The sequence below is a fragment of the Notechis scutatus genome, chromosome 7 (assembly GCF_049901735.1).
Source record: "Notechis scutatus isolate UNSWTSFEM ecotype Mainland chromosome 7, rNotScu1.2, whole genome shotgun sequence".
In the NCBI taxonomy this organism is placed as follows: Eukaryota; Metazoa; Chordata; class Lepidosauria; order Squamata; family Elapidae; genus Notechis; species Notechis scutatus.
In genome coordinates, this window is record NC_142015.1 from 5,479,012 (window position 1) to 5,506,695 (window position 27,684).

General features: G+C 42.8%; 1 protein-coding gene across 4 annotated transcripts in view; it reads right to left on the reverse strand.

Annotated features, from left to right (window-relative positions):
• Window positions 1-1,041: 1,041 nt before the first annotated feature.
• The window catches only part of SLC39A14 (solute carrier family 39 member 14), a 55,876-nt gene continuing 29,233 nt past the window's right edge, over window positions 1,042-27,684 (reverse strand). For 2 of the 4 annotated variants that reach the window (XM_087969640.1, XM_087969639.1), the window contains 7 exons: window positions 26,303-26,489; window positions 24,334-24,503; window positions 18,944-19,066; window positions 14,269-14,451; window positions 11,200-11,407; window positions 9,455-9,639; window positions 1,042-6,318 (listed from right to left, as the gene is read on the reverse strand). In XM_087969640.1, the coding sequence (XP_087825766.1) occupies window positions 6,172-6,318; window positions 9,455-9,639; window positions 11,200-11,407; window positions 14,269-14,451; window positions 18,944-19,066; window positions 24,334-24,503; window positions 26,303-26,489 (1,203 nt within the window). In that variant the 3' untranslated portion in view covers window positions 1,042-6,171. Of the gene's footprint in view, window positions 6,319-9,454; window positions 9,640-11,199; window positions 11,408-14,268; window positions 14,452-18,943; window positions 19,067-21,240; window positions 21,411-24,333; window positions 24,504-26,302; window positions 26,490-27,684 lie in introns of all 4 variants that reach the window. The other 2 variants (XM_087969637.1, XM_087969638.1) reach the window with 1 other exon arrangement.

Here is a 27,684-nt window from a genome sequence, read left to right on the forward strand (position 1 = left end):
ATCAAAAAGTAAAAACAGGTACTTCTCACAAACTTACTGGTTTTTTTCTCCATCTTTTCTGATGAAGGCTTCCTGAAAAGTTTTGCACATTGTTTTTAAGCCTTCAGTCATATTATTTTAGTATAATTTTAAAGGACCTGAGAGAATTTTAAAACCACTTAGAGCAAATTGGCATCAGTGTGCAATATTTTAATCAGTTTGATTCATTTTTTTAACAGAGGTACAAATGGCAACTGATGTGTTTTTTTTAAAAAAAATACACACATTTTAAATAATATACATGGCTGCCATCTTCTGTTTTAAAAGTAAAACTACATCTAAAATTGAAAAATCAATGTTGAACTAACAAATAGATAATTAAACCCACACTATATTGTTCAATCATTTACACCAGGGTTGCTTGTCCTTGGTCAGTGCCTGAGTTCAAATGGTTAGTGGTTCCAAGATGCTCCTTGATTATTCTTGTCCTCCTAGCTGCGTGTTATCACTTTGTGACTGCCTTTCCAGCTCTCTTCCCAACATTACCTGTCACTTAGCAATATTTTACAAAAATTCAAGCAAACCTGGAGTTTCAGAAAACTGAATCAATGACCTTGCAATTACTGTATGCATAATTATATTATCTATATGGCATCAGCCCACTGATTAAATGAGGCCACCATTTGAGATGCTGGTCCATGCATTCCACATCTAATAGAGGGCATAGGGTGGACATTTGGAAGAAGGTCCTATCATTTGCATGACACATCACCAAGTTTAAAGCTACTTCTTAAAATGCATTTAATCTGTTGGCTTTTCCTGTTTCACTGAATAATTGTATTTTTAATTACATGTCTAACCTTCATAACACCTCTTATACTAAAAGCAAATAAAAAAATACAATTTCTTACAGAAGACATCAAACGTTCTTGCTTTGCTTTACTCTCTCAAAATAGACTACTACAGCATATTTTTCTTTTCAAATAAACCTTTTAAAAGGGGTCAAACATGAAGGATATGTCCTTCCAGGTTCATTCTGGGAGTAAAAAAAATACAATTCAGTTGTCATTATAGAAGTTTATTTGTATAAACAACAGGTCACATGACATAATTTATATTCTTTGTTTTGACAAGTTTTCTTACAACACCTGAGTTATTTAAATACTGAGATAGGGAAAAAGCCTCAATTTTTTTTCTAAGAAAAGTTCAAATCAAATATTTGCTCACAATTGGTCAGTTTTGCTTTTCCCTTCTACTGGATAGGCATTTCCGGCACAAACTAGAGAAAATGGTACTTTATTTGCACATTCTTACAAATGTCCATTATTGCAGTGGCACACAATGTAGTCCCCAGCCTCCTCAGAGCCTTTAATAAATACGAAGTCTACAAGCTTTGTCCACTGAACTTAGTAGACCTAACTGCATATCCAGTCTGTCGCATACCATTTCAGATAACCATTTTCAGATAACCATTTTCAGATAACCATTTGAACTGTCAAACTAAACTGGTGCTCCTTTGAGTGAGCTTAGCTCCACACCAAAAGGAAACTCTCATAATGTATTTAAGTAATTGTATTGAATAGCTAGATACTACTTATTCTAGGAATTTGTACATGTCTAGTGAAGCTAATGGAAAAGACAACAGGTATCTCCCCTATTTAAATACCGGGTTTTTATCTTCAAATAATTTCGACATGTAGACATTGATCTGGCTATGTCAGAATTTAGAGCAGCTGCAGCCACTTTCCTCTTAGCTAGAGATTCACCACCTTCTTTATAATTCTGGGAAAGATTGATGCATTCAAAGCAGCTAATTCCTACGCAGAAGTTAGGAAGTGATGCTGTAAGAATTATCAATCTACTTTCAAGTGAAAAATAAAACCCCACTGTACAAGACTATCAGTTTTGGCCTTTTGGGGAGTAAAGAAGAATCATTTTGATATATTAGTAACATGCAGAGGACGAAACTAGCTAAAGTTACACCATTAGAAGAGCGAAATGAGGGATCTCCAGCTAAGGCTTATTCGGTCCCAGTTATGTTTAAAAGCTTTTTCTATATCAGAGGTCCCCAAACTTGACAACTTTAAGACTTGTGGACTTCAACTCCCAGAATTCTCCAGGCAGCATAGCTGGAGAATTCTGGGAGTTCTGGGAGATGAAGTTCAGAAGTCTTAAAGTTTCCAAGTTTGGGGACCCCCTGTTCTATATGGACTGTTATTTATTTGTTAATTTATATAGCTTCTCGTGTCACGAAACAAGTGACCCTGTCAGTACAACAAAACTAAATACCTAAAACAATTTTCAATATTAAAAATTCTAACAACGAAGCGAAGAAAAGTAGTAGGCAAAGGGATATGAATGATAACGGAGTCGTGTTATTCTGTCTCACTAACTCACCGGTCTCCTGACAACCAGGTCTTGAGGGAACATTGGAAGCTCAGAAATATGGAGCCAACCTCATGCCAACATGGACAATATGCCACAACCTATGTGCCACAGCAGAAAAGGTTCGCCGCCTAAGGCAGGGATATCTAACCTGAGCAACTTTAAGAGTCGTGGACTTCAGCTCCAAGCCATGGGCTGGCTGGAGAATTCTGGGAGTTGAAGTCCCCAGGTCCTAAAGTTGGCTCTGGCCTGGGGCCTGCCAAATGTAGTTCCCAAGGCAACGGAACCTATGTAAGTGTCCTCTCAGCTGCATCTGGTGGGACAGACAAGGTAGAATTGAGAAGAGGTGGCCCCATGCCCTGTAGGGCTTTAAAGGTCAACACCAGTGCCTTCAATTGGACAAACTGGGAATCAGTGCATCCTGTTAAGCAGAGGTATAACATGTGTCCTACCAGAACATAGATAAGATGCTTTAGGAACGATAATATGGAAATAAGTGAGAAAAGTATTATTGGATGGAGTGGAGCAGGTGGCTCTCAACAATGTGGACTGGATCAAGGGAACAATGATGATTTGATTAACAGATTGACAGAGTTGGAAGGGACCTTGTAGGTCATCTAGTCCAACCCACCCAAGCAGGAGACCCTATACTATTTCTGACAGACAATCAAGCAGCATATTCAGCTTCTCTACTCAAAATGGCAATCAAGGGTCATGCAGAGTAGTAGTAAACCTGGCAGTTTCTGTTTATTGTAGCCATATTAGATCAAATGAAAGATGATCCATGCTACTAGGGTCTTCTCTAAAGGTAAACATAGCACTTTATAGCATAGTTTAATGAGGAAACTCAGATGCCTCTTTGGCGGCATTTCACTTTTATGCATCTCACCTAAGGATCTCAAATTCCTAGGCCTGCTTAAATACTGCTTTTTTTCTTTTTACAGGACAGGCTAAAACAGTAGATTTGATCAGGAGGTTACATTTGGATAAAAAAAGGCCTGCACAGCCATTTGAATGTACTGCATTTTGAAACCTCAGTTGCATTAAACTGGAGGCTGAAAGCCTACTGTCGTCATTATATTTCATAGGGGTTTGCATTGCAAGCCATCTCAGAGGGACTGAGTCCTCTTATCTGAGCAATCAGCCATTCAAGAGCCAAAATTAAGCAAAACACCCTTCCAGTTACCCACAGTGGCATGTATAGTCTTTTATAAAGTGGTGAGCGAGTGGTATGGATGAGTTGGTGACCTGCAGTTAAGTTTAGCTTTGCCTTCCACTGTTGCTTCAATGGGCCTCCTTCATTTCTTCTTTTTTAAGAAGACTTGTGCATAATTTGAAATTATAGGCATGGCATCTCTAAGCATGGCCCTTAAGAAGCAACATGAAGACTGTGACAGCCACCAGCTGAATTTTCAGTAGGCTCAGAACAGGGGTCCCCAAACTTGGCAACTTTAAGACTTGTGGACCAACTCCCAGAATTCTGGGAGTTGAAGTCCACAAATCTTAAAGTTGCCAAGGTTGGGGACCTCTCTAAGGGCTTAGAAGGTATAGTTTTCCCTGGACAGTTTTCCACTTGGTTCTTATCTTGAACCAATGAGGAAAAGATCGATCTGCCATACAGTTAACTCAATCGTAGCTGCCAATGTCAAGTTACACAGATCGTCCTGAAGTACTACATACTTTTCAGTTACAATTTATGGAAGAGAAAATAAACTAATTCATGTCAGGCAGATGTGGACCCCAATTTGATGCAACCATCGGGGTTTTCACACAATCTATGAGAGAGAAGGAAGCGTCACAGCTGAGTGCTTCTGAACAAATCAAATCTGATTTTGCAAAAGGAACGTCTTAGTGGATCCCACTCTAATTGCAAAGAATAAAGAAATGTCTTTGGAATTTGCTACTTCCACACCCAAGTCTCAATCTGATGCTCCAGAGAAAAGGGGAATCGGTACAACTTATCCGTAAAATAGAACAGAATTATTCAGATGCATAGAGATGCTGCAAAAGTTTGGCTTAAAAAGGTACTTTCCCTAGCTGTACTGAAAAGAACCGAGTTTCCTTTTGCTGATACAAGCGTAACGGTTTTAAATGTTTAAAGAGGGTGTGTGAGATGTGAATAACTTGCTACACACTTAAGCTGACAGGCTTGATCTTATCAATATGATAATACATCAGTTCACCTAGTGACTCTGGGAAATTTAACCCTGCAATAAATCTCTCCAGCAAATTCTCCAAATCTAGGCTTCATTTCCATAAACAATCCCAATATCTTCACACCAGCCAGAGGATGCAGTCCAACTACTTCATACATCATTTCTTTCCAGATATAAATAGACTCCACACTGGCCAGATTTATCCTACACAAAATCAACTTGCAAAATAGCAGCTGTGTGGGCCAGCCTGCGTGCGAATCTTTTGAAGGAAATTAAAGAAGGAGATGTTAAAGGGAAGGGCTGAAAAAGGTATCCCTTTTGAAAACAAGAGGGGAAGAGGGCACCAAAAGGACTTCAAAATGTGTCTTCCAGGATGGTCTTTTTCTTTTCTTTTTTTCTTGGGAGTCCGAAATATATAACGATGCCATTTGAATAAAGGAATTTTAAGTCAAGTTGTCCCCACATACATTCCTACGTAAACTAGCGCTCACTGCATTCATTGGTACGAGTTTTCAATATAACATGTTCTTTCATGTTTGGACTGTGCACAGGTCACAAAAAGCACTTTTCCTTTCTCACACAGAAATTATGTAATTTAGCAGAGTGGAAGAGACCACAGCGATTTTCTAGTCTAACCCATGCTTAAGGCCAATTTCCCCCAAACAGTTCTCTAATCTGCTGTAATTTTTAGTTCTGATTTCCCCCATCCCCTGAAGCCACCAAATTTTCTAAAGTTTGGAGTGACTCCAACCAACCAATTAACTCAGGGGTCCCCAACCACCGGGCCCCGGACCGGTAGCGGTCCGTGGATCATTTTCTACCGGGCCGCCGGTTTGCTGGGCGCCGCCATCTTGTTTCGACAGAAAGTGCTTCCGGGTGAGCTTTTCCGGTTGGAAAGTGGCGTTTGGGTCCTGAAGGAATCCTCGCGCCTTAGTTTCATCGAGGGGGAGGGGGGGCGGCTTCGAACGAAGAGCCGTCCCGATGGCGGAGGAGATCAAAAAAGCACAAAAAAGGTACAAAGGAGGCGTTGAAGGTGGCGGGGAGAAGCGGGGGACGGCTGGCTGGCCAGTCGCTTGGCTCGCCTTGCTTTGTCATGCATGCTGATGCCGGTACCGGGCCGTGGATCATTTTGTGATGCCGGTACCGGGCCGTGGCACAAAAAAGGTTGGGGGCCACTGAATTAACTGACCCAAAACTGATGCAGAGCTTAAAATTTAAAACGTTACTGTCCTTAGTAATCAGGGTGTGGAAGTGGGGGGAAGGCATCCTGCTAGCCAATTTGCTGGTATTTTTGTAGCTTTAAAAGGGATATGCACCAAGCTACTTGTGCCTGGGAAGGAAGCAAGAATAATGCAACATCAGGAAATTAGAAGCCTTTCTTCACCGATTCCATCCAAATATGGGGGTGGAGAAAAGAGAGAGAAAAGGATAGGAAGGAGAGGCGAATGCTGTTGTTACTTTAAGAAATGATTCCCCCCAGTCGTTTAATTGCTAGAGAGAAAAGTTGTCAGCCTGTGCAGGTTGTCAGTCCAATAAGAAATCTAAGAAGCGGGCTGAATAAACATGCCCCTTCCTGAAATCCTTGACAAAAAAAATAAATAAAAAATAAACTGTGCTTAGCAGAGTCCACAGACCTGGAGTTTTCCAGCCTCTACCCGAGCTGGATTTCTCCCGAGAACACAGTGAGCAACACCATGATAGCGAATCCCGTCAGCAGTCCAGCGTTCTGAATCGCAAATGCAATCAAAGCGCTTCCACTCCTCTCGTCTTCTTTGCTGACTTCGTTCATCTCTGGGAACTTATAAATCAAGAAAATCAATTAGAGGGGCTTTCGTTTTATTATTATTTTCCTCATTTCATTTTACAGCACAGGTGTCAAACTCAAGGCTCGGGGGGACCAGATCCGGCTCGTGGGATGCTTCGATTTGGCCCACGAAGCCACCCTGGAAACAGCAAAAGGGCCGGCCTGCGGTGCTTCTGCCAGTGACAACGGAGCTCCGGAGGGCCCTCCCGAGCTCCGTTTTCGCTGGCAGAGGGTTGCAGGAGACCATGGCAGCCAAAAACGGAGCTCGGGAGCCCGTTTTCACTCTCAGAGCGTTCAGGCCACCACAGGCCCCCCCCCCGACATGAGTGATGTCGAGCAGGCCATGCCCACCCTGGCCACGCCCACCCCGACTGTCAAGCACAACCCTGATGCAGCCCTGAATGAAATCAAATTTGACACCCCTGTTCTTACAGCAATTGCAAAACTTTTTTTGGGGGGCAAGTTTGTAAATCAAACAGCTGTCAGATCTGTGTATCTGTCATTTCTTCAACGGAAGAAGAAAAGGGGGGGGGGAGACTGATAAAGAAATCTTTCTTGATGTAACCTGAGTATATTTAATCCTATATCGAATTTGCATAACCTACACATGATACAATGGAGAGATGAAACCCAGATGGCCGGAACCTATCACCTCCGGGGGAGACAGCCAGGAGATGAAGAGACCATAAAAATTCCACAGTGAGATGTGTCCTGGGAAACCCTGGAAAAGGTCGTTCTAAAAAGGGGGTGGGGGGGAAATTAACATGTTGGCTCTTTGTTTTACTGAATACACATCAAGATAAGGGGAGGGGTTTTAAACTCCCTTATCTATCTCTGCATGCCTGAGAGACCTTAGACGCTGCATTTAATCCTTACATGAATTGTCTCATCTCAGTAAAGGATTCCTTTTGATGTGTTTTTGATAACGTTTCCAGAAGTTCATTCTAGTTGATTGAATGGGAAGAGTTCTGTAGCCTGACAACAGCATTCATTCCAAAGTGGCACAGTGCAGAATAAACAAGCCATTTAAAAAAGTCCAGATGTTGTTAAGCTGTGATCAGACATTACAGCGAAGGCCTTAGCTTCTCACAAATGAGGGCAACTAGACGTGTCCCAGGATAATGTTGCAGGATCCAATCTGGGTCAGAGGTTTATTCTTCCGAGCTTTTGGACTTGTGCTAAAACCCATCTTCAAGAACTTCTCTCTAGCAGAGGGTGTACTTCTCTCTACGTTCTGGTAAAGAGGAGTTTCCCTGAGGATCGGCTCCAGCACAATGGTGCAGTTCAATTTTTTTTACTACTATTTTTACTGGGCGTGGCTTGGTGGGCGTGGCAGGGGAAGGTTACTGCAAAATCCCCATTCCTTCCCCACCCCACTAACCTACTTTCCAGCTCCGTTCTCCTCTGCAGGGCAACAAAAGAAGACCCAGCCAATCAGCTGGGACTCGGGAGGTGGAGAATAGAAGGGGGAGGGGCCAGTCAGAGGCGGGATTTGCCAGTTCTCCGAACTACTCAAAATTTCCGCTACTGGTTCTCCAGAACTGGTTAGAACCAACTCTGAGTCTGAACGCTCGGAAGATTAAACCTCTGGTCCCAGTAACCGACCCAGCTTAGCTTTTGTTGTTTGTTAGGTATGTTATAGAAGAGAAGTTTTAAAAAATAGTGGCTTTTCGGCCAATTCTTGGTTTTGTTTGGCTTCCTTTTTTCAGCTCTGTTTGCATCTTCGTAGAATTATGAGAGACTAATGTGCAGGGCATAGAAACAAACCAGCAAAGTGAATACAAACCATGCACGTTTTTACAGATTATGCCTATTTACAGTTGCAATTGGCGAGCCAAACCCAATCTTAGGTTTCAAAATGTTATTTATTAACCTTCAAACAAAGAACAGTTTATTCCCCAACCCTTCTACGCTGCTTTGCATGATGTATGAACAGACTGAAACAACCTGAAGGACTTAATTTGCAGTTATGATTTTAAAAAAATCGAGACTTCATTTATCCAACAATTTGCTGGACTGGGGCTGTTGATGCCAAAATGTATCTATGGCAGCCCTTGCAAAAGTCTCACCTTAGTCACTTGGCACTAAGAAAAAGAGGGTAAAGGATTATGTTTGGAATGTAAAGGTTGCAGTCCAGGGGTCATAGACAGCCCTTGGCAACCTGAGATATCTGCAAATGAACTAAGTCAAAAATGTTGGCTTATCATTTTGCATTTTGGGAGAGTAAGACAAAAGTCTTGTTACTTTTCCTTTCTTCAAGTAGAATGATTATTCAAATACCAAACCTCATCAAATCTTCTAGAACGGTTGGTCTTTCTTGCTGTGGCCTGCCAGCGGCCAGCAGAGATGGCAGCAGACTCAGACAGTGGGGAGGTTGGGGAGAAACATGGGCCAGTCCTGGAGTCTGGGGAAGGCTCTGACAAGGGCTCTGCATTGGAGGCAGAGATGGGGCCACGGCTGTCTGACAGTTACCTGTTGCCTTCAGAGTCGGAGATCAGTGGGGCAGAAGAACAGCTGGAGCCTGTTCCCAGTGTGCACATGCACAGAGCTGCCAGGAGAAGGGAACAGCTAAGGAACAAGGGTTGGCTCGGGAGTAAAGGCTCAGGTGGACGGTAAATGGCCCCTCCCATAAGGAATAAAGAGGAGAGAAAGGGGAGTTGTGTTTGCAGGATTAGTTCAATTCATTAGGGTGAAGATCTGTTCCTGACTCCTTGCCAAGAATTGTCTGATACAGAGTGGTGTTTGCAAGATATCGGTCTGGCAACTCTCCCAGCCTGATAAAGGTCTGTAGTGGTGCAATCTCTTATCCATTGAAGGCAAATTCCTTGTGTGTCCAACCACATTTGTCCAATAAAGAATCCTAATTCTAATTAGAGCTTGCAATTGGGCCCTTAAGTTCAGGTTTTGCCAAAATAAAGTATTGTTCAGGAAGGAGTCAAGATCTGTTTTGTGCAAGAAGATTTCAAGGTCTTATACCTCACCCAATCAGATCTCCTTTATATAAGTTTCGGACTCTGGGTAAAATAAGCCAAATAGTCTTACTATCCTGGCTAAAGGGGAAGTATAGGAGTTGTGGCTCCAACCTATCAGAAGGAAACCTGATGATTTCCTTTACCTGCCTACCACTTACCATGTCAGCCAATGCAATGTAGAGAAACATCCCGCCTGCTAGAGCGAAGATCCAGTTGGCTGAGAAGTGGCTGCCTGCCAATATCCCAAAGCCCAGGCCCAGGTAGCAACAGCAAGCGGAGAGGAAGTTGAAGAAAAGGGCTTGCTGGATTGTCATCCCAGAATTCAGCAGAATAACAAAATCTCCTGCAAAGAGGAACCACAATTCCAAAGAAGTTTTAGAAGGAAGGGCATTGAGTTTGAAATTGGCAGAATCAAAGCTTTGAAGAGCTGCTGCCCAATACATTCATCCAAAAGCATTTTGCATTTTTCAGATCAACTCTCCCATATTAATTATCAACACATGTTTCTGCTCGGGGTGGGATACGATAGGGTTAACTGCCGGTTCGGGATTTACGAGCTTCCCTGCAGGCTGCGAGCTGCGCCCCTGTAAATCGTCAGCAGCAGCTGCCTGCAGAGAAGCAGCCTTTGAAACAGCCCTCTTTTCCTGCTTTTTTAACTGCAGCTGTGCCTTGTTCGGCAGCTGAAGTTGAAAAAAATCAGGAAATAAAGATCAGGTAACAGCCCAGGTGGGTGGGTGGGCAAAAACATCAGCAGACATAGAACCGGTTCTATGTCTGCTGCTCTTCAGAGCTACTGGTTCTACAGAGGTGGACAGAACTGGGAGAAACCCACCCCTGTTTCTGCTGCTGATATACTTCTTCTGCTTTGATGAAAACGATGAATCTTTGTCTAAACGGCAGCCATAGCACTTAAACTTATATCACAGTACTTTTACAGCCCTCTCTAAGCGGTTTACAGAGTCAGCCTACTGTTCCCCAACAATTTGGGTCTTATTATTATTATTTCCTTGGGTCTTATTTTCGGGGGAAGTCTTTTTCACTGTCTCACCTCACGGCATTGGCACTGACAGCCCGGCCCAGCAGCAGCCCATGTGGCTGCTGCCGGCCCACTGCTTCTGCAACGGCTTGTCGCCGCTCAAGTGAGGCACTTGCTGGCCTTAAAGGCCTCTGATGGCAAAATGGAGGCTGGGGGATGCCATGCGCATCAATCCGGAGCTGGTGTCCCATCTGCAGACGCCTTCACGAAAGACCAAAACGGAGGACAGGGGTGAAATACGCTAAGCGGTGGTAAGCGGGTGCAGGAGTGGACCGCCACGGCAAGGCAGGTGTCGCGGTGTGGGAGGCCCCGGCTGTAACTGTCTTAAGGTAAGTGGGTGCAGGGCACGTGGGGGCAGCTCCACCCCTCCATTTCCACCCTATTTTGATTTTTACCCATGAGCCTTGCCCCACACCTCATGCAACCAGGTGCAATGGAATGGGTAGGGTCTTAACTAGGGCTTATTTGGGGGGGGGAGGGGGAACAGCTTATATCAGGCACATGTGTAAAAAAATCAAGCTAGGGCTTATTTTCAGGATAGGTCTTATTTTTGGGGTAACACCATAATTTGACAATACGTTAATACAGCTGAATGTATATTACTGAAGAACTCATCGATAGCATGATGAGAACATTTCTTCTACCTTTTCTACAATACATAGAAATTGTAGAAATCTCTGCCCTGTTTTCTGTTGTTTGTGTTTTCTATCTAAAATAACAACCCTCAAATCCACTGGATCTTTCTTTGCAAGGCAGATGTTCCTACTTTTGATTGCTCCTTAATAAAAATTCCACTAAGGGCATCCCTAAAAGGAATTCCCTGTGCATTTTTCCAGCTGTAAAGCAGAAAAGGAGCAGTACACACACCTAGCTCATGCGGGAATTCCTCGCAAAGAATGGCCACCGAGGTGCTGATGCCTTGAAAAACCGAGACGGTGAAGGAGGCGCCAATAGCCAGCCCATCGATGAAATTGTGAAGGCCGTCACTCAAGGTTATCATCCAAGCCAGAGTGCCGATGTCTGAGTAACGCACCCCTTTCAACCAATAGCACATGCTTTGAGATGCTTGGAGGTCCTGGAAAAAACAGAAGTATGACATTAAGAAAAGCTGAAAATCCTTCATGACGGGTGAATCAACAATCCTATAGGGAGCCTACAGGAGAGAGCATTTGTAGTTCAGGGTCTCTGAGCTTGGTGGTTTTCTTGAAGACGTTTCATTACCAAACTAGGTAACGTCATCAGGGAACCGCATCAGACTCTGTATGGAGCCTGCATCATAACCTGTGGTCACCTAATCACATTACCTCCTATGATATAATAGGAGACATAAGCATGTACATTGTGAGAATCTAATGTAGGGAAAGGAAATTCAGGTGTTGCCATTGAAACATTTTCCAATATTAAAAAGACCCCTCCACTAGTACAATCCTTCCATAAGAAATTCGTTTTACTACTATTCTATTCTATTACTTTACTTACTACTATTACTAAGAGCACAGTGGTTAGAATGCAGTACTGCAGGCTGTTTCTGTTGACTGCTAGCAGTTCAGCAGTTCAATTCTCACTGGCTCAAGGTTGACTCAGCCTTCTATCCTTCCAAGGTGGGTAAAATGAGGACCCAGATTGTTGGGGGCAAGAGGCTGACTCTGTAAACCGCTTAGAGAGGACTGCAAAGCGGTGTATTAGTCTAAGTGCTATAGCTATTCTTCAAGATTTGGGAGAAAGTAACTGCAGACCAGATATGTTATGCTATAGCTCAAGTATTTTAACCTTCTTCTGGAGCAATAACCTAACGTAGATGGTATATGTTAAATTATAGCTTAATAATTCAAATTTGATTTAAATAATCAAAAGTAGAAGTGGGAATCTAGCATGTTGGAATGCAAAACCCCAGCCTGAAGGCACAATATTTATTTCCCAGACAACTTCTAAATCTGATAGACAATCTGAATTAATCTAAATCAGACCATCTAAACCTGAATTATTCTTCTAAGAATAATGATGGGGAGCTATTCCGTATTTAAATGTGTCCCCGCCAATCCAGAAAAAAAAAAAAAAGAAGTTAAAATGAAACTATTCTGGAACAGTAGCGGTGAGAAGCAAAATATTGGAAAAACGAATATTTTGTAACTGATCAAGGGCACGAGGCTAGACATTTTGTGCGAGTGCCCAAACAGGATGCTGTCGTTTATTTTTCTATTTTTATTTTGTTTTTTGCTCTTTTTATAACATTACAACAGAAGGATTAGCACGGTGGCCTGAAAGTGGAGTTTTCGGCTCACAATCAGGAGGCTGCGAGTTCAGTCCCAGGTAGAGGCAGATATTTCTCTCTCTGGGCCCAAAGAGAAAATATCTGCTGCAAACTCTGCATAGGCGTCAGGAAGGGCATCCGGCCAGTAAATGCTCAGCTCCATTCAGTCGCCCTGACTACATCCCGATGCGAGGGATTACGGGATCATTAAAAAGGAAAAAAAATACATTGCAATAGAAGAGAATTTGTATCTGAAGCTCAAGGTTAAGCTGTGGGTCTTTGGTGCTCTCTGAGCTTGTTTTCTTGCAGACATTTCATTGCCTGATCAGGTAACATCATCAATTGAGTATGGGATTTGCTCCTCTTTTTTAAAATATAGGGTTGTCAATGGCGAAATTCTTCTCCCTGGTAGTTCCTTGATTAGGATATTGTTTTTTGCTTGTTAAATGTCAAATGTTAATCCCTGCTTATGTAGCTATTGGCTACTGGAGGGGATGTGTCTTTCCCTCTTAGCTTTTTTATAGTCTCTTTGGATTGGTGTGTAAATGTGATTCGCTTCTACATGTCTGTTGGTGGCTAATTTTCTGAATGCCAAGCTTCCAGGAATTCCTTAGCATTTCTGGATTTAGCTTGGTCCAGGATTTTATTCATATATTTATTAAATTTATTCATCACCCATCTCACTGTCCTGTTCACAGGTTCTCAGTTGAATCTTAGTTGGGAGATGGACATCTGCAAGCAAACAACCAAGGACTCTATATTTTTATGTGAACGTAGGGCTTAGGGGGGGTTAGTATTTATTTTGTGTTGACACAGTTTGCCATCTAGAGCCTCTAGCAGTGGTAACCGTGTGTGTGTGTGTGTGTGAGTGAGAGAGAGAGAGAGAGAGAGAGAGAGAGAGAGAGGGAGAGAGAGAGAAAGAAAAAGGGAAAGAAAAAGAGAGACAGAAAGAGACAGAGAGAAAGAGAGAGAAAAAAAAAGAGAGAGAGAAAGAGAGACAGAGACAGAAAAAGAAAGAAAAAGAGAAAGAGAAAAAGAAAGAGAAAGAAAGCGAGAAAGAGAGACAGAGGAAAAGAGAGAGAGAAAAAGAGAGAGAGAGAAAGACAGACAGAGACAGAGAAAGAGACAGAGAGAAAGAGAGACAGAGAAAGAGAGACAGAGACAGAGAAAGAGAGACAGAGAAAGAGAAAGAGACAGAAAGAGACAGAGAGAAAGAGAGAGAAATAAAAAGAGAGGCAGAGAGAAAGAGAGACAGAGACAGAAAAAGAGAGAGAAAAAGAGAGAGAAAGAGAAAGAAAGAAAGAGACAGAGAGAAAAAAGAAAGACAGAGACAGCGAAAGAAAAGAGATGGAGAAACAGAAAGAGAAAGGGAAAGAGACAGAGACAGAGAGAAAGAAAGAAAGAGACAGAAAGAGAGAGAGAGAAATAAAAAGAGACAGAAAGAGAGACAGAGACAAAAAGAGAAAAAGAGAGAAAGAGAAAGAAAAAGAGAAAGAGAGAGAGAAAGACAGAGAAAAAAAGAGACAGAGAGAGAAAAAAAGAGAGAAAGAGAGACAGAGACAGAGAGAGACAGAGAGAAAGAAAGAGAGAGAGACAGAGAAAGACAGAAAGAGAGAGGAAGAGGAAGAGAGAGAGAGAAGGGCTCACTGGCTCCAAAAGCAACCTTAGTGTAATCATTCACTGACCTGAACAGACAAGGTGCTAACAACCTTCTGATCAGCAGCGGGATTCTTGCATTCCAAATCGCTGCCCTTATTAGGGATCATATGATCTAAGTCTCCATTCTGCAGCTTTTCAGTCACACCTTCTTCCTGGTCCTTCTTAGAAGGGAGGGACTCGCTGCTGTAATGGCTGTGTCCATGAAGGTGCTGGGGAACGCAGAGACAATTTCACCCAAAAAAGGTACATACAATGCCGCCACCACCAGATCCTGCCTTTCTGTGCAAACCTAATGATTATTTCAACAATCATTAAATACATGAACGAATGTAACCTCTCTCGAAGGCGATTTGAACGACCAGTCAAACACTTGGACAATCTATATTTTGAACAATGGGCCTAGAAGTATTTTGGAAACCAGAAGGTGGGGCAATTGCACCTTCAGAGAGGGCACATTTCCGACTCTAAGCATGAGACACAAGGAAAATCTTTTCTCACTCTCTTGACAAGAAGACCTGCTAAGTAGGAAGGCTCACTTGCAGACTTAAGGAACCTGCCACTCCCTCCGATAACTGGATTCTAAGCAGGGGTGGGTTTCTACCAGTTCTGTCCACCTCTGTAGAACCGGCAGCTCTGAAGAGCAGCAGACATAGAACCGGTTCTATGTCTGCTGATGTTTTTGCCCACCCACCCACCCGGGGTCCAACCTGATCTTTGCTTCCTGATTTTTCAACTTCAGCTGCCGAACGAGGCACAGCTGCAGTTAAAAAAGCAGGAAAAGAGGGCTGTTTCAAAGGCTGCTTCTCTGCACGCGGCATGCTGGTGACGATTTACAGGCGCGCAGCTCGCAGCGTGCAGGGAAGCACATCATAAATCACCGAACCTCGTAAATCCCAAACCGGTAGTTAACCCTGTCATATCCCACCCCTGATTCTAAGCTATTTAGAGTTCTTCTCATTGAGGGACGTGGTGGCTCAGTAGCTAAGACGCTGAGCTTGTCGATCAGAAAAGGTCAGCAGTTTGGCAGTTCGAATCCCTAGCACCGCGGAACAGAGTGAGCTCCCGTTACTTGTCCCAGCTTCTGCCAACCTAGCAGTTTGAAAGCATATAAAAATTCAAGTAGAAAAATAGGGACCACCTTTGGTGGGGAGATAACAGCGTTCCGTGCGCCGTTTAGTCATACCAGCCACGGAGACGTCTTCGGACAGCGCTGGCTCTTCGGCTTTGTAACGGAGATGAGCACCCCTAGAGCCGAAAACAACTAGCACGGGTGTACGAGGGGAACCTTTACCTTTACCTATCATTGACCAGACCTTTGAGTTGTACCTAGAAAACATGACCAGACCTTTGAGTTGTACCTAGAAAACATGGGCTGTACGAGGGGAACCTTTACCTTTACCTATCATTGACCAGACCTTTGAGTTGTACCTAGAAAACATGGGCTGTACGAGGGGAACCTTTACCTTTACCTATCATTGACCAGACCTTTGAGTTGTACCTAGAAAACATGGGCTGATCTTTTAATACTGCATTAGGGTATCATGACACTATGACCGTATCATGACAAATTAACTGCCAGCTTCCAACAAATGCTTCCAAAAGTTCTTCCAGGGTAGTGCTACATGGAGAACATTGCAGTAATGGAGACGTGAGGCAACCTAAAGAACTTTGGCCAGGTTAGAGTGACAGGAATTGCCACAACTTGCAAACAAAGCATGAAACTCCAGGACAGTAGCAGTCCTGGTGTACCTCTAAGCTATGGTTTTAATTTCTTGGAGTGAGCAGGTTCTTTTCCAAACCATTGTGGGCCACAAACCCTGAGACTAGGATTCTACAAAGGACACTGCCCTCTAATTTGCACTGAACCCCAGCATGTTCATCTCCACCCACCTCATTATTGCCCCTAAGAATTACTGAAGGTTTTTAACTAGCAAATTTAAATCTAAGTGATGACCTCTCTTAGTGTACCACAGGCTACTTCTGCTGACTGCCGGCTGACTGCAATTTGGCAGTTCGAATCCCACCAGGCTCAAGCCTTCCATCGTTCTGAGGTGGGTAAAATGAGGACCCAGATTGTTGGGGGCAATTATGCTGACTCTGTAAACAGCTTAGAAAGGGCTGTGAAGCACTGTGAAGTGGTATATAAGTGCTATTGCTATTGTCCTTCCTTCCTTCCTTCCTTCCTTCCTTCCTTCCTTCCTTCCCTTCCCTTCCCTTCCCTTCCCTTCCCTTCCCTTCCCTTCCTTCCATGGTGCACTCTGGTTAGAATGCAATATTGCAGGCTGACTCTGCCCACAGCCAGGAGATTGATCCTGACAGGCTGAAGGTTGACTCAGCTTTCCATCCTTCCAAGGTGGGTAAAATGAGGAGCCAGATTGTTGGGGGCAAGAGGCTGACGCTATAAACTGCTTAAAGAGGGCTGTAAAAGCACTGTGAAGCCATATATAAGTCTAAGTGCTAGTGCTACTTAAAAAGCAAGAAACAGGAGAAAGCTACTATGATATTATAGGTTAAAAGCCTTAGGGAGGATACAACATCCTCTTGTTGAGGGCCATCTTTCTAGATACGATCCACCAGGATGGATCTGAATTACTGGGATTGAATCCCCATCCCAGCAGTCCTAGCTGATGGCATCCAAAATCACCATGAGGTCCAAAGACGACTTCTCACTAAGTTCTTGCCTTCCAGGAGGTTGATCAAAAAGTCCCCATCCCATATCAATCATTGCAAGGTCTATGAGACGAGTTTCATCCAGATAAATATGGTTTGCTATTCACTATGGGACACCACATATTACCCATTATTATAACCCCTGCTATTATTATAGGGGTTTTTTTTTAGCTTCAATATGGCTATTGCCATATTTTTATACCTCCGTTCATAACTGCTGTACCGCAGATATTTTGCCACATTTCTAGGCTATGCAACGTAATGCTTAATGCCTAACAATCCACAAAAGTTCATAATCGTTAAGTGCCCCGATTACTGTGTTAAAGGGAAATATTTTCCAAATACTTCTTTCTGAAAGTTCATGTACGCAATCGTATTCAGCACTTTCACCTATATGTACATTGGAACAATTCTTCTCTCACATCTGATTTGCCTTTTTTGTTCTTTATTGACTGTTCCTTCCAATATTTACTCCATGGGTTGCTCAGCTGTTTTAATTCTGACGTGTCCCACACTTGTTTTGTACCTGTAATCAGTACTGAAAACTTGAAAAGGGGAGAAACGGGGAATTCAAACAAGCAGGCAGGATCTATTTGATACTCTGCACAAAATACATCCCATATTAAAACTGGAAAAGAAACTCATTATTTCTAAATGCATTTTTACTATTTTTCTGTTGTAATTGATATTGAGCTGATGGGATTAAACTTTCACAAAAATTTTTGAGGGTGTAATCAAAATTTAATTACAAAAACTTCCATAAAAAATAATGGTAGACGGGCACTTCAGTTTCTTCAAACGTTTATTACAACCTCTTGAGAAAATAAGTCAGGGCAGATACCTTCTCTGAAAAACAGCTGATTGCACACTTGATCGATATCTCTCAAACTTGGCACCTTTAAGACGGGATGGACTTCAGTTCCCAGAATTCCCCAATCAGCCATTTAACCAGGCTGGCTGGGGAATTATGGGGGATGAAGTCCACCCGTCTTAAAGGTGCCAAGCTTGCGATAGATCCTAAAACATGTAATTAAGGAAAGAGTGGGACTACCCTAGGATAAATGCTATAGCAGCAAAGCCAAAATAGAAGCAGTTGTTGTCCTACACAAACATTCCAGAACACACTGTAACTAACTAGGATCTCTCCCCTGGACATTTTATCAGACACATTTTTTAAAAAACTTTGCAAACCATCTTTAATAATCTGGCAGAATTTCTACTAAATATATTTGGAAGAAATTGCAAATCTTGAGCTCCTTATTACTTGATTATATCTAATGCTCATGAAAGGGGGTGGGGATTTGGACTAGGGGGCACATGGTTAGCAGTATTTCCAGTATTTTTAAGAGGTTGCTACAAAGAGGAGAGGGTCAACTTATTTTCCAAGGAGGGCAGGAGAGGAAACAATGGATGGAAACTAATCAAGGAGAGAAGCAACTTTGAATTAAGGAGAAACTTCCTAACAGGGAGGATAAATTAACCAGTGGAACAGAAGTTGCTACCAGAAGTTGTGGAGGTTTTTAAGAAGAGACTGGACAGGCACTTGTCTGAAATGGTATAGGGCAGTGGTGAGATTTTTTTTTTTTTTACTACCAGTTCTGTGGGCATGGCTTTGGTGGGCGTGGCTTTGGTGGGCGTGGCAGGGAAAGGTTACTGCAAAATCCCCATTCCCTCCCCACCCCTCTAACCTGCTTTCCAGCTCTGTTCTCCTGGGCAGGGCAACCAAAGAAAACCCAGCCAATCAGCTGGGACTCAGAGGGCGGAGAATAGATGGGGCGGGGCCAGTCAGAGGTGGGATTTGTTGGTTCTCTGAACTACTCAAAATTTCTGCTACTGGTTCTCCAAAACTGGTCAGAACCTACTGAATACCCACCTCTGGTAGAGGGTCTCTCCCTTGAGCAGGGGCGGGGTTTGGACTGAAAGATCTCCAAGGTCCCCTTCTAACTCTATTCTGATGGATTTGATGGAAAATGCAATTAAATTCCAAAAGGAAAGGAACTAAAGATTGTGTCAGGAACAACTGAGGCTCACCTGATCCTTCTGTTTCAGGAGCATCTTCAGTATTTTCTCAGTGAAAAAAAAGAGATAAAATCCCCCAAAGACAACCGCAGATTTGGAGACATAGTCATCTTTCTGTGGGTTGAAGCCAAAGGCCTGAAAGAAATGGGGAGAAAAAGGGTTGGCTGTCAAAAGTATGTATGTATGTATGTATGTATGTATGTATAAATAATAAATAAAATAAAATAAAATAATAAAATAAAATAAAATAAAATAAAATAAAAAAATAATAATAAAATAAAATAAAATAAAATAATAAAATAAAATAAAATAAAAAATAAAATAAAATAAATTAAAATAATAAAAAATAAAATAAAATTAAAAAAATAAAATAAAAAATAATAAAATAAAATTAATAAATAAATTAAAATAAAAAATAAAATAATAAATAAAATAATAAATTAAAATAAATTAAAATAAAATAATAAAATAAAATAAAATAAAATAATAAAATAAAATAATAAATAAATAAAATAATAAAATAAAATAAAATAAAATAAAAAATAAAAAAATAAAATAAAATAAAATAAATAATAAATAAAATAAAATAAAATAAAATAAAATAAAATATAAATAAATATTGCCCCTCCTTTTCTATCTAAAGTTCTGTCTTCCTTTCTTCTCGCCTCTAAGGGTAGGCCAGAGTGGAGCTAAAAAGCTCCGGAGCTTCAGAATCTACCCGAGAAATGCACTTCCTGACCACCAGTGGCAACTAATTCATATTACTACAGCGTGTCTCTAAGTTAAGCCCACATCAGACGTCCTCTCACCTTGCTCAGCGACTAACAAAGCTATCTTTGAATTTGATGGGCTGCAGTCTCTGCTTTTGAGGAGTGCATTTTAAACTTCTTGTGTCTAATTATGCTCTGCCTTGTGCACAATTCTAAAGCACATTCGACGATACATTCCTTCCACATGGAGACCGTGTCCGAGAGAAAGCTGGACTTGAATTCTGGCGTTATATGGAGGAGGTAAAAGGAGCAAGCTAATCAATCCACATATTTTGCCTGGTGAGTTCCATTTGCAAACTGAACTCGCACGGTTAAAAAAAATTTCAGGACCGTATCAAATAGCAAACCAAAGGAGATTCTTTTATGGCCTTTCGCTTGCTTTGAGAGCACAAAAATCATCATTTGATTTTTCAGTTCGATGATGAACCAGCTGGTGTGTCATACACAGTATTAGCATGTGGAAGATATGTTTCCTATTCATTTTAGATCAGATACACTATGGACCTTGTATGTTTTCATGAGGAATGCAGGCGTATCGGAAAGATTTGGAACTACCCACCTTTTCCCCGAAATTAAGACCAGGTTTTATATTCAATTTTTGCTCCAAAAGGTGCATTAGGGCTTATTTTATGGTTAGGTCTTATTTTTGGGGAAATATAATATTAAATTCTGTCCATCTGGCTGACCATCTTAGCTGGTAGGGCTTTTATTATGAGCATCCTGAAAAATCACGCTAGGGCTTATTTCCAGTTGGGTCTTATTTTGGGGGGACCAGGGTAGCGGGGGGGGGGGGGAAGAGGGGTAAGCACATACACGGAGCTCCATTTGTGCAAGTGGTGGGCGTGCACCCCTGCCACTCGTGCAAATGGATCACACGCACACACACACATATCTGTTGCTCACACAAACGGGGACGTGCACGCATACCAGCTCACCCGCTACTTCTGCAGCCTGGTTCCGAATGGCTCACGGCCCAATAGTGGGTCAATGGCCCGGGAGCTGGGTACCCCTGCGTTGTAGAATGTGAAGGCAATTTTCCCCCACTGCCTATTAGTCTTCCCCTAACCCTTTTCTTGGGAAATTACTATGGTCAACGTATTTGCAGCCAGAGCTTTTTAGCAGGGAATTAACCACACTTCGGCTCAAACTATCACAACTGACCTGTGATTTCCTGTTGATATGGGATGCCTGCCATTAAATTGGCACAGGACTTTTAGTCTTGTGTTCCTTATCTTAACCGACATTTGTTCTCAACATGCCCGATTGAGTTAATTTACTCTTACGTGAAAACAAAAAATGCCTTCCCAAAAGGCAAACGCCTAAATTAATGGTCCATTGATTCCTTGTTCTAACAGCTCCACAACCCGATATTTAGATGGCTGACATATTTCCACCCTAGGTATAACTGAAGGGAGCTCGGTGGCTCTGTATCACTTCTCCTGAAAGCGATGAACAGCTACCACAAAGCACAGGTCACACTGCAGACACCACACAATCATCGACAGTTGCACAACCCAGGCCCAAAGGCCCTTGTCCTACCTCAGGAATGAGCTGGAAGAGGGCGTTAGAATAAAGAGTGCCGATTGCCAGAGCTATGAAGTAGAGGAGCAACCGCTTGTAAAAGGTCTTCTTCATGAAAGGAACCACGCTGGCCCCGATCAAGGAGCAGAGGGAAATGATGGTCACGCAGAGGAAACCGTATCCCCAGACTGCGTGAGGGTCAAGCCCACCCCGATGAAAATCACAGGAGGAAGAACGACATGGGAAGAAGAAGAAAAAACAACCAGAACGTACAAAAATGAATTCATACCAAGGGATGAAAAGGGGAGACAGGGAACAGAAGACAGGGAGAGAGGAGAGAGGGAGAGAGAGAGGGAGGGAGAGAGAGGAGATATTTATTAATGATTGATACACAAATCAAGATTGATTCAGGCATGCTTGAAGCACTCTTGGGCACTATGGAAAGCTCCTTCTTGATGGGAAGTCCAACATGGTCCAGGAGAAAGGTTAGCTGTGGCTCTTGTCCTTTGGAACATCTCACCCCCTGAGGTAGGACTGGCTCCCATCCTTCTGACCTCTGCAAGGACCCGAGGACCTGGCAGTGCCAGATGATCTGGGCTCCCAATGAGGGAGACATCATCACCCTGGAGATGGCTGATGGATTAAGAGGTAATCCCACCTCCTTCCCATGCATCTTGGTCCCTTCTCTCTGTTTTTTTTCACTGTCATTTTATTTTGATTGGGACTCCCATTTTTCTCATTTTAGAAACGTTCCTCCATTAGGGTGTTAACGTTTTTAAGGCAGTAAGCTGCCCAGAGTCATTTTGATCTGAGAGGGGTGGCAAATTAATTAATCAATCAAGTAAATAATAAAAACACAAGGGAGGCGAAGAGACCCACCACAGACCGTGAAGATCAATAAATATAACCTCGCTATAAGGATCTGTAGTAAAAATCCAATAATTTGCACCGGATTGGAAGTTCTGCCCAATTTTATGGCGAGGGCCTGCTCACCACGATCCAAGTCACAATGTTCAGACTGGTGCTGAAGCTTTAAGTCTCCAGCCAGGTAGACTCCCAAGTTATCTCTGGTCCACTAGGAGGACATTTTTCCCAAATCTGTTCTGCACCTAGACTCAAGAAGGAGATGAAGTGCCAGAGCCCAAGAGTGATACAGGCAAAACACAAGCCATCCCTTGCCTGGGTATGTGTTCTCTATTATAGGACAAGCAATATTTGTACTGAAATATTTGTTGCCCGAGGCACAGAGATTCTTAATTGATTGGCACCGTCACATTGCAACAGTTTTTAACAAGACAATTTAACAATGGAGACCATTATTTCTGTTCCTGTTGGATCACAAAGGCGTATTTTAATTTTCAAGCAACAAAACATCACGTTTACGGTTTGGGAACGAAAATATCCATGAACTCTAGGGGAAAAAAGGATTACATAAAACAATGCTATCGGTAGCCTGGCATTATCCATATAAAATGAAAGTTGAAAGGATTCTGAAGGAATAGTATCGATTTCTTTTTATTACTTTCTTTTTTTTCCCAAATGAGAGAAATCAATTTCGTAAGAAGACTAGTACAGATACTATAAAAATAGTCTTTCCCACAAAGGGCCAAACAAACTCTCATTTTTTACCTCATGTTTATCTATGCATGTTTATCTAAGTTGAGCCAGAAAACAATTATGACTTTAAAACCTGCAACTAGAGTTCATGGCTATATTTAAGGCGTCCCCAAAACGTACAATCAAAAACCACAATTTACTAAAGATTACATCTCACACAGCCCCAAGAAAACTCCTCCATTCATGAAAATAAACCAATTACTGGAAGAGGAACCAATAAAGAAACCCGAGAAGTCAAGATAAAAGGACGTCCTCCCATATATACTGGTGCCAACATGGTGTTTGGTCCTTCCTTTTACAAAAGCAAATGACCTTTATGGTGGTCCGCCAAAGTGGTTTTCCCACCTACATTGTTGAACAGGCCAAAAAGACACTGCAGTGCTAAAAAAACCTGGAGTTAAGTCCATGTGCCTCTCATTTATAATCATGCTCTTTGGAAATGCAACCAAGCTAGCTTCCATTTATAGTCAAAGCTTATTAAGAGGCAGAATCCTTCAAGAACCTCCCACTCTTAATATGCACTATGAAAATCACAGTATTTTTTTTTCTGGAATGGAGAGCTACGTAGTTTGGCAGTTCGGGTCTCACCAGGCTCAAGGCTGAGTCAGCCTTCCGTCCTGAGGTGGGTATTGCCCCTAAGAATTACTGAAGGTTTTTAACTAGCAAGCGTAGATCTAAGTGATGACCTTTCTCAGAAGATTCATATACTGTAGATATTAGTGTACCGCAGGCTACTTCTGCTGACTGCCGGCTGACTGCAATTAGGCAGTTCGAATCCCACCAGGCTCAAGCCTTCCATCGTTCTGAGGTGGGTAAAATGAGGACCCAGATTGTTGGGGGCAATTATGCTGACTCTGTAAACAGCTTAGAAAGGGCTGTGAAGCACTGTGAAGTGGTATATAAGTGCTATTGCTATTGTCCTTCCTTCCTTCCTTCCTTCCTTCCTTCCTTCCTTCCTTCCTTCCTTCCTTCCTTCCTTCTTTCCTTCCTTCCTCCCTCCCTCCCTCCCTTCCTTCCTTCCTTCCTTCCTTCCTCTGCCAGCAGTTCAATCCTGACCGGCTCAAGGTTGACTCATCCTTCCGTCCTTTTCAAGGTGAGTAAAATGAGGACGCAGATTGTTGGGGGCAAGAGGCTGACTCCATAAACCGCTTAGAGAGGGCTGCAAAGCACTGTGAAGTGGTACATAATCTAAGTGCTATTGCTATCTAACCAGAGGGGACTTGAACATTGCCTTTTAGATTTTTGTCATATGAAGCGGCCAACATGTCCCCTGTGCAGGCATAGAAATCATGCACACGCCTGGACATACCACATGAAGCAGAGCTTTTATTCCTCCCTTTATTTTTAGGGAACCTCCCTGGGCCCCAAGAGGTGAAAAATCCAATTTCAAAAGCCACTGAGAATTCAGCAGCCGATCGGGTACCAGAAGATAAACTGGTGGGTGTGATGGGGTTGGCATCCTGTGAGCAGGTGGGGGGTTTGTTCTTACTGCACCTCTGGGATCAGCTGGAACAGGGCGTTAGAGAACAGGGTCCCGATGGAGAGTGCGATGAAATAAGTTAGGATTCGTGTGAAAAAGACCTTCTCAGTACAGGGCACGATGAAGACTCCAAGGAGGGAGGCAAGGTTAATCAGTGTCACACTGAGGAAACCAAAACCCCACACTGTAAACAAGAAGAAAGAAGGGCACGTTTACCCAAATAATTTTGAAAACTGGGAATGGGCCTTTAAACACAAGGGATGTTGGAAAGGTCTAAGGCTCTAACCCGGCTATCGGCAACCCGCGGCTCTGGAGCTGCATGCAGCTCTTTGGGCCCTCTGCTGTGGCTCCCTGTTGGGTGATCCCACCACTGGCTGGCTCTGCCCTTCACCCTTCCCTCCCAGTCACTCCTCAAGTTTTACCTGAGGAGGTAAAACACAAAAAAACAGAAATGAGAGGGAAGGAGAGAGACCCATTTCCCACGGAAAACACCGGGAGCCACAAAACCTGGGTAGGCGTGGTCATGTGACTGGGTGGGAGTGATGTTGAATTGGCCATGCCGACCCAGGTTTGGAGGTTCCCGGTGTTTTTTTTTCTGTGGGAAATGGGTCCAAATGAGTGTTTAAGGTTGCAGACCCCTGCTCTAACCTAATCCCTCAAAAGTTCTTTTGCAAGTTTTGACTTGGAAGTTTTTGAGGAGCAACTCTTCCAACCAGCTGGCTAATTCCCCGCATTTTTTTTCCTCCAGGGGGTGGAGGGAGCTGTTCCGTTTTATACTCAAACTTAATCCATGAACAGTGTCAACAGATCAGACCCAGGCAGGGGAGTTGACATGTAACATGACGAGGCTAAAGCTTGATGTTGAAAAACAAAGTTCTCATGGAAAATTTGGACGTCTGTTTTGAAAGAGAAAAAGCCCTCACCACAATGTCATCCAAGTTAAGCCAATCAGTAAAAGTTTGGCGTGGATTGCTTAGCTTATAGCCAAAACAAACCCTCCGTGGCACTGTGACCGCCAAAAAAAGCAATATGGGTTAATTATTTTTTTAAAGAGGAACTTGGATAAAATATGTCAAAACTGCGTTTGTTAACTATGGGCCTAATTGTCCTGCTTGCAGGCATCTCTAAAGGAGAGGAATCGTGCTCAGATCATTTCAGATCTTGTACATAACGTCTTCAGCATCCTATTTAGAGATTCCCCCATTCCCCAAATCCACCAAAAGGATGGGATCAACATTTTTGTACGTCCCTTTGTTGCTGTTTTTGGTGGGGCAGATTGAAGGGATTAAAATGTAGTTTAAGCCTGCAAAGAGGATAAGAAACCTACAACACCCATTAAAACCCCTAAATTTCCATTAGAAAAATTGGAATTTAAGGGACCAAAAGAGGCACCTGGATTTTGCATGAACTCACCATCTGCTGATGACTGGCCCAAAGTTACCCAGCCAGTTTTCACGCCTAAAGTGGAACTAGAACTCATCGTCTCCTTGTGATTGGCCCAAAGTCACCCAGCTAGCTTTTCTGCCTAAGGAGGAACTAGAACTCACCATCTCCTGGTGACTGGCCCAAAGTTACCCAGCCAGTTTTCACACGTAAGGTGGGACTAGAACTCAACAACCCCTGCCTCTCCAAGTTCCCAGATACTTGCTTGTAAATTGAAGTAGGTCTGTGATTGGAAAGCACGCCATCTTTGCAGCCAAGGAGTTCAGAGAACTCTCTCCTGGAAGCCAGTTTTGGAAAAAGCAACATACACTTTTTTTTTTTTTAATGAAAAGAAAATAAAGCTTTGTACGTCCACTTTTAATCCTCTGTTTCTTTGAAGCTTCTGTATTACAAGACTAAGTCTTATAGTACAGTGGCAACTGGAAAGGGAAAACAGATTAGGACCCCTGTTCTTCCCTCAGCATCTTGAGAAGGTCATGAGGAACGTTAAAACTTCAATGCCACGAAGGCGCAAGATAAAACGGGTTTGAATGCACGCACCTTCTGTGGAGCTTGGTTTCCCTTCCTTCGCCCCTTCCTCTTCCTCCTTCTCCAGGTTCTCTGGCAGGCATGCCCTCGATTCCAGCTGCTGCAAGATAGTCGGGCAGAATTCTTTGAACTCCCTCCGCCCAAGATGGGACGATTCACTCAGATTGTGGGTGGCGAAGAGTTCGGAAGAACTGAAGCACTGCAAGGCAAAAAGGTTGAGATTTCCACAGCGGGTCTCGTCCTGCTTCTTGAGACACACAGGTGATGCACTGGCTCGAATCTCCTTTCCTTAACTTCTCCGCAACAGCATCTTCTCCCTCCCTTCCTCTCGGGCATTCAGAAGCAACTCCTACACCCAGTTTCTGATATTCTATGAATTCATGCAAACTTTAGGATACTGGCTCAATACCCGTGCTCCACTACAAAACTCTGTGGTTTGGCTTAGATTTTGGGGAGGAAAATAAGGGCGGGGAGGGGGGAAATTCGGCCTCTGCCTACCAGCATCCATCGGTAGTGTCCTGGCTAGTGTCCTGTCAGTGTGTGAGAGAGTTGAGGGCTGCTTGGAAACTGAAACATGGAAACAGTATTTGCTGTGTGAGCAAGGAGACAGCAAGGAGCCTGGGCATGGCTTAGCTCAACTGTTCTGTACTAAAACTGCTTGGTGCTCTGAAACTGAAACTCCTCTGCTTGTGTTTTGCATTTGGAACAGATTTCTTTTCAGGTGGGGAGGGGGAGTAGAATTCCTTAGCATCAGATAATAATAATAATAATAATAATAATAATAATAATAATAATAATAATAATAATAATGGAAATACTAATGCTCTGATGGTCATTTTGAAAAATCCTTTCTTAGTGAGCACCTAGAAGCCAAGAGGAACCTACCTGCCAAATTTCAAGTTTGTAGGCTTTACGGTTCTGGAGAGTTTGTGATGATGCGTGAGGGGTATTTCGCTTTTATATATACAGATAATTCTTCCAGTTTTGAACCCAGGCAAGGTTCCTTCTATCAGGATGTAACAGTGGAGGGAAAACACCTGGCTCTGCTAACAGTTTTTGATGGCTGTTATCAAAAAGATCTGTGCTTTTAAGACCTGAACCAGGGCTAACACCCCTTTTGTCTCCTTCCTTCCTTCCTTTTATGCGCAATGCCTTTGAGACCAGACATTGACTGCTTTTGTCGTTTTGCTGAAAGCAGCTTCAAGCCATTGGCTCTGTCACTTTGGGACATTGAGTGTTGCATCACAACTCATGCACAAAAGGAGCCAGGGTTTGCTTCGTGACAACGTGGGACTTGGGAGTATGACACTACCATCATCAGATTGATAGCAACAGCAGTAGCACTTAAGACTTATATATACCGCTTCACAGTGCTTCACAGCCCTCTCGAAGCG